General features: G+C 40.2%; 1 protein-coding gene across 1 annotated transcript in view; it reads right to left on the bottom strand.

Annotated features, from left to right (window-relative positions):
• Nucleotides 1–5,196: 5,196 nt before the first annotated feature.
• The window catches only part of LOC140931588 (uncharacterized), a 6,451-nt gene continuing 4,147 nt past the window's right edge, over nucleotides 5,197–7,500 (bottom strand). The window contains exons 3-4 of the mRNA XM_073381390.1: nucleotides 7,416–7,500; nucleotides 5,197–5,310 (exon numbers count right to left, since the gene is read on the bottom strand). The exon at nucleotides 7,416–7,500 is cut by the window's right edge and continues 53 nt beyond it. Of these exons, the coding sequence (XP_073237491.1) occupies nucleotides 5,197–5,310; nucleotides 7,416–7,500 (199 nt within the window). The remainder of the gene's footprint in view (nucleotides 5,311–7,415) is intronic.

Raw genomic sequence — 7,500 nt, 5'->3', positions numbered from 1 at the left:
TACCTGAAGGTTACGATAATAATAATCTTTGCATTTTCTCTTTGTAACCTCGTGGGTAGAATATACCTGACGGTTACATTTAATAATAATCACTGCATTTGCTCTCTGTAACCTCGTGGGTAGAACATACCTGAAGGTTACGTAAATAATAATCATTGCACTTTCTCTTTGTAACCTCGTGGGTAGAACATACCTGATGGTTACATTAATAATATCAGTGCATTTGTTCTCCGTAACCTCGTGGGTAGAATATACCTGACGGTTACATTTAATAATAATCACTGCATTTGCTCTCTGTAACCTCGTGGGTAGAACATACCTGAAGGTTACGTTAATAATAATCATTGCATTTCTCTTTGTAACCTCGTGGGTAGAATATACCCGATGGCTACATTAATAATAATCACTGCATTTGCTGTCCGTAAACTCGTGGGTAGAGTATACCTGATGGTTACTTTAATAATAATCATTGCATTTTCTCTTTGTAACCTCGTGGGAAAAAAAATTAATGCCTCTCTCCTGGAAATTTTGCCCTGTCCTTTCAGCATAGTGATCTTTGGGTAGCGAATTCACGTAAACAAGTAAAACGCTTTTTTTAACAACAGCATTTATATTACTTGGCTTTTTGAGGGAGGTTAAACATTAATGGAATAGAATATAAAAAAAGCTGATAAAGCGGAAAAAGTTATCTTTACAAAATGCGCTTTGACAATGTCAAGGAGTGAAATAAGCTGAGGTTTTGTAGTTAGCCCGAAGAAAACCTGTTCCTGCATGAAAAGCAGTTCTGATTCCCTTCTCTTAACTAGAAGAGATGCATATCCCTGTGAACCAGTTTTTTAACCAGGAGCGATTCCAGCTCACTTCTGATACTTTATTGACACGAGTTCCTATTTCAATATATGTCTAATTCAAGCTTAGCCGCGTGATAGCTCTTCATTAGCGAAAAGGTCCAAGTGATATTTTGATTGACGTGTTGTTTTGGATCCTGAGGTTTTTTAACACCTTTTCTCTAGCTTAACTGGCGAAGATATTCTAGGAATTTGCCCTTCAATTCCAAATTCTTTGATGTGCCGCCAGATGCCGTGCAAAAATATCACCCCTTGCGGCTCCTCGTGAGGAAAGTAGGAAACGGGCGGACGTACAGTCACGTGACTACCAAAATTTCTCGGATGCATAGGTTACCAAATTTTACCCGTGGTGCTCCGCTGCGCCAGCTTCGAGCGCGCTCGAGCTCCGCGAAAGAAAAATAACAATAAAATAAAATGTTGGTTCGTACATAGAGGATATTACACGGTGGCGAGAAGATATGAATTTTATGTTCGAGTGGCAAGAACATAAAATTCATATCTTCGAGCCAACGTGTAATGTTCTTTTTATTATATGGAGAAACCAATTTAACAAAAGCAAAAGGCGGGAATCGTGACGTCATTGAACGATACGACACTCACAAAGGTGACATACGGAAAATACGCCACTCGGGTCCCGGATGAAGTGGCGTATGGAATCTACGAGTGGTTTAGTTCCCAGTAAAACACTCTCCTCCATATAATAAACACGGGTTTTTACTGCATCAGTAGGTAGGCCGGCTTCATAGATGATTGTACACAGGGCTTCTAGGATAAAGCTTAGAAAAAAATTAAACCTGTTGCATGTGACGATTCTACGGCGGGTCTGTCATGAAGCGTAAGACTCATGTTGGCTTTGAATAATGCTTCACTAAAATCATGGCTGGAAATATGAATATGATTACTAGAGTGTGCGTTTGTATTCTCTTAGCAGCCATTGTACCATATGGCGATAAACTGGCAAAGACAGCATTGGCATATTCCAGTATAGATCTTGCATTTGAATAATACACCTTAACTATATCCGACTCAGTAACTCCACGACGGTGCAATATGTTGCCTAAGCGAGATCCGCTTCGACCTTACATTTCGCAATTTGGTTCACACATGCGCTGTAACTGCCAACAATTGCAAGTGAACCTGGTAGACAACGGACCCTGAGACAGACGGCGTGTTCCTGTATGGATTACTTTAAGGCCGTAGGTTCATCTACGAGTTTCGCGCGAGGGCTCTAGCACTAGGGGTCATGATTCCAACAAATAAAACCAACCCGAGCATAGTTCCTTATGGGTTGCCTCCATTAAGCGGCAGGGCAGACTAGAGGTGAAAAGTCCTTTCTTTATAGCAATGTTTAGCTTATCTGTAATACTGAAAAATATTTCGAGTAGCGCAGCGATTAACCCTTTGCAGAACTTAGTCAAGCGCTTAGCAAAGCAGATCACAAAGCTTTGAATGCAGTCGGGTGAAGCCTTCCAAGGTTAATAGAAACTTCTCTTAAGCCTTCTATTCCAGTCATTTCGCTTTATTTTCAACAGAATAATAATTACCTAGGAATGCTTTGCTCGATCGCACTCAAAGCTTTGTGATCAACCTCGTCCCCAGGGTGCTTTTCCCTGGCTTTGTAGGTGGGGTGGGCCACCTCCAAACGCAGGGAAAAGCGCCCTGGGGACGAGGTTGCTTTGTGATCGAAGTGAACACTTAGCTGGCTTGCCCGGCATCCGGCGAGCCGTTGCTAAGTGGTATACAGGCGCAAGCATGTGCCCAAGTTTTGCAAAGAGCTTATTTATGACTTGACTGCGTGCTCATCTGACTAATTAACCTTGCACGGAAAATACTGGAATTTTCCCAAACGCTCACATTAATTTCTTTCCCTGAGTGTCGCCAAATAAACACTTCTTTAATTGAGATTGATCTCGGCAAACGGATGCCAAAAAAAATCGTCAAAAACCTTTACGTGGAAAGCTATGCTCCAAGGATTGGTTTTGTCTGACTTTTGATGAATGCTAAGTAAGATTTTTCTTGAAAAACCAATCATTTAAAATCACCGGGGAAGGTTATGAGCATTTCAGTGACGATTATTCACTTCGTAACACAATCAAGTTCTTTATGAATAAAAGCAACATCAACAACAACTATGACAGTATCCAAAAAATATGTCAAGGGATGTCTTGACTTTTTGTTACCTTTATTTTTTCAATGCATAATATGAAACAGCTAATTTCACTGGTAGATACATCATTATGTTGGCCAAAAGGTGCCTCTGGCGGAAGGTTAAAGGTGTCAGGGAGACAATTTTAAAAACAAACAAAAACAAAAACTGAGGAAGCCTCTTTGGGGGAAAATCTCTCACTTTTCTTCCCGATCGGCCCAAGCAAGATCACAGCAGACGGGAATTGCAGAACTCTTGTGTACTTCTGTACAGTTCCAATAGTACCTTAGACCTGAGAGATAATTGCACTTAACAAAGTAAAAACACAACCCTTCCTTAAATTTACAATTTGCAACCCATTTGTCATTTGGACCACGGCAATTATCCAAACCATCATATCGGAGTTGTCCTTTATCATCTACCATGCTTCTACAAGTACGATTAAAGCCAACAAACGTAGTTGTTTCTGTCCGTTGTACCTGTCGCTTGACCAGACGCAGCCCTGTAACAACTGCAAAACAATTTGGTAATTCGATAAAAGGAAAGTCAAATGACCGCATTTTATTCAGAGTCTACTCTATGATTTTTAATGGCTCCAAAGGATAGAGGAGTAGACTTATTGGATCAGTTGGGCGGGAAAGGATCTAAGGAAGCGACAAAGCGACATAGCTACGAGGTTCCTCTTGACATTTTCACTCGACTGCTAATAAAGCACTACACTGAAATAATGATAATGATAATAATAATGAATTTGTATAGCGCTAAAACAATAGAAGAATATTCAAAATCGCTTTACATTAAGTAAAAATTAATGAAAAATAATAAATAAAAAATTTAAAACCCCTGAAAGCTATAATAATAACAATGATATGTTATGCCATGGTAAAACCTAATAAAAACAAGGAAATTCGAAAATTCCAACTTAAGTTAAAATTAAACATTAGAACGATTCCAACAAATTAAAAGCTTTCTTAGAAAGAAATGTTTTTTAAAAATGGCGAGGTTGCTACTTGTTCTTATAGTTAATGGCAGCGAGTTCCTTAAAAATAATGCAAAAGGGGAATGCGTTTTACCAAACTACTCGATTGTATGTTTACATTTTACTTTACTTCAGTTTTGATCGATAATACACTTGATCCCTACTCAGGAGAGCCAGCAGTCTTTGTATGTACCGTATTTGCTCGATTAAACACCGGTCTCGAATAAATGCCCCACCCTAATAGACGGGTGCGGCGCGGTTTATTCGAGGTTTACAGAAAAAAAAAAACTGGGTACAACTTGATAAGCTACACAATCCAAACAATTACGATTCTATCTTAGCTAAAAAGTGAGACATTTCAACACTTAAAACATCTTTCTGTTTAACATATTTACGAATGATTTATCGAAATTGTTGTCAGTGATTGGAGAAACTGGATTTGAAATAAACGACGTCCTGGAATGAGCGCTGCCCTGTAAAAGCTAAAAAGGTAATAAACGCCGCGGCATTTTATCAAATAAAGACGGTACTTGATACACGATATGGATAATTGTAATCTCTTTTTTAATCAGCTAACCAGTGCTGCAGCCCCCCCCCCCCCCCTCCCCAAGTGACAAAATCTGTAAGAACAGTCTACGAAAGAGAACGTACAACGGTTATTATGTTAGATAAAAAGCCGGAATCTTCATTATTTTCTTCAGTTCATTACCTGCAACTCCAGTCCTAGTGCTCGTATCCGGATATAGTTTTGTGTTGTAAATGGGCAAGACTCCACAAAAATCTAAAATCTCCTTCGTTAGTAGGGATCTTTTGGCTGTATCAGTAACCATCACCACGTAAGATTGTTCCTCTACAGGAAGCTTTTTTGGCTGGGATCCTGAAGATGTTGCCTGTGGGATAAAAACACAAAACATCGCGGAAATATTAAAATCGCGTTGTACGGGGTTCCTTCTAGCATGTGCGCCCAAGAGTAATTAAGTTTAAAACAAACATTGGCCAAAGCTTTATCAATGATGATATTCTACTTTGCATTCGATGAATTTAGCTACGCTTCCCCTTAAATAGATTCTTTCCACTGAAGAATCAAATTAAAGTGGCTTCATCATGTTGGATTGCTACTTCCTTTGTGATGAAACAATTATCATAAAATATGAAGCCTTTTTTTTGTATTAGCTGTTTGTATATTTATCAGCCGTATATTGGTCGCCTGGAACTATTTTTTTTTAATTGCCTACCCGTGTAAGATCTGCTTTCAGTTTTCCTGGTCCCGACAGCGTTGAGTCCATTTCAGAAATATAACAGACTTTTCGAGAGAGAATCCTGGTAACGGTTACACGCTAGGAAAAATAATAATAATAAAAAAAGCAAAACAAAACAAAAAGGAAAAAGAAAACAAAAACAAACAAACAAAAAAAAATGAAGCCAAACTCATAATAAATTAGAATTGTTAAGGTAAAGGGGTTTCTTATAGTCTGCTCTGCAGCCGTTCTTTGTGTCGTCACGCAACGCTCCTCCCCACAGGGATCGTTGCGTGACGACACAGAACGGCTGTGGAGCAGAGTATTAAACAAACAGCGTTTTATTTTAATTCGGAAATGGTGATTTGCTAAAGCTAGTCTTGGAGTTTGAGGCTCTCTTAGTACGATACGATAAGCTTCAAGCTCATTTGCATGCTAAATTATAAAAAATGAAGATATCTAATTTCTAGACCTCGACGAAATTTACCTCGGGGGAGGGGTAGGAAAGTGTAAAATTATCGAGGTGGGATATACGCAAAATGCATTCGCAAAATGTACTGGAAGGCTTTAAAGTAAAGTACCATCGGTCCTGTTATATTCCTAGACTTTCACTCAACTAAACAGGGATTGATCACGTGCCCTTGACTTATTTTAAAAATATCTCCCGGTCGTGATACACTAGGCCACTTCCGAGTTCCAAAAACCCTCACTTTCAAAATGAGGCTAGGTGCACAACCTTTCTTGTGAAAATGAGTTTTATTTGCACGAGAATAAAAAATCGTTTCCATATCAAAGGCTGAGCACTTAACCTCGTTTAGTTCAGAGGCCCGGGGATCTCGGAAATGGCCTGTTGAGGGAAGGGGGGGGGATACTCCTATACGGACTAGACAGGCACGGGCCGCCCTTTTTGAGGGTCTTGATCATTAGTGTTGTGACAGAAGGCGGGAAAAACACTCTCTCTTGAATGAACACAACAACACAAACATGCAGCCTCAACCGAAAAAGCAACGATTTTCGAAGTTTTCCTGGAGAGATACAGCAGCTAGTGGATAAAAAAGATGCAGATAAATACATGGGATACTTTGGTCCCTTTAGTACCGACATTAATTGTTTTGATTCACCCTTTATTCTTTGTCGCTGTTAAAGCGACAGTCTAGGAATATATCATGAAAACACTTTAAATTTTTTACCCTGCAACTCCAGCAGAAAGACAGCATACGGAGTCTCAAATCGTCATGTCCCCAGGGAAAAAGTTACTTTGGTTTTTTTCTCGAGTCCTGATGTTTCCTTCGGGACCAGGGGCGGATCTAGGGGGAGGGTGCAGGGGGTGCGCACCCCCCCCCCCCCCCTGAGATGACCTGCCGTTTTCTAATACAACTGGTATTCTGCAAAAAAAAAAAAAACTAAGTGGTTTATTGGTGTTGAAGTAGAGCAAGAGACGAGTGCACCCCCTCCTAAAAAAAATCCTGGATCCGCCCCTGGGGACCTGACATTACGTGTATCGAGTAGCAAAAGTTCCCAGGGGGGGGGGGGGGGTACTTGGGTTAACTTTTGCTGGGTATGTTCCGCTGGCCTCTAGTCTCTTAGTCACTTTTGGGCAAATATATAATTTTCGCGATCCCAGCTTAGTCACTTTCTATTTCTATGAATTGACCCATTTTTGACATTGAATGAAGAACACTTTACTTTACTTTCCATCTGCGGCACAAACATTCCGGTGCGTTTGCTAACCGTAAATATGAAGAACTGTCTTACCCCCAAAAATCCGAAAATGTGCGACCCCATTCTAGTAACTCTATTGAAAATGCGACCCCATTATATTATAGTCAATCCAGTCGTGGAAATGCAACCACATCCAGTGGCACATCCCCATTAGCCTCTTATAAGGAAGTACCCCCCGCACAAAAGTTGCTGTTGGCCGATAAAATTTATAACGATCCCTCCTTCTCTTTTACGTTGGAGCACCGTCGTATGTATGACTTATTTCTAACTTAAACACCAGGGGGAAGAAATTGTTTGCTTCAAGAAGTTTCAGGTTAAGAAACATTTTTAGAAAGTCATCGTTTTCTCAGCGGTGTCAAGTTCAGGGTTAGCACACCAACACAATGTTCAGTTGGGTTTGCGTTCGCCCAACGTGTTTTGTTTTGGTGTCGCGATGCGGCGACTCGGTAGCAGAATGTCAATGCGAAATTTCAGACACTTACCATCTGAAAATCGTTGTAGAAATCAGCGCCCAGGACGTGACTGTGAGCAGGGACTCTGAAGACTGCGACATTTCTCTGTTCATCA

Source organism: Porites lutea, chromosome 3 (assembly GCF_958299795.1).
Source record: "Porites lutea chromosome 3, jaPorLute2.1, whole genome shotgun sequence".
Classification (NCBI taxonomy): Eukaryota; Metazoa; Cnidaria; class Anthozoa; order Scleractinia; family Poritidae; genus Porites; species Porites lutea.
The sequence above is the reverse complement of the archived record's forward strand: the minus strand, read 5'-3'. Positions and strand labels throughout refer to the sequence as shown.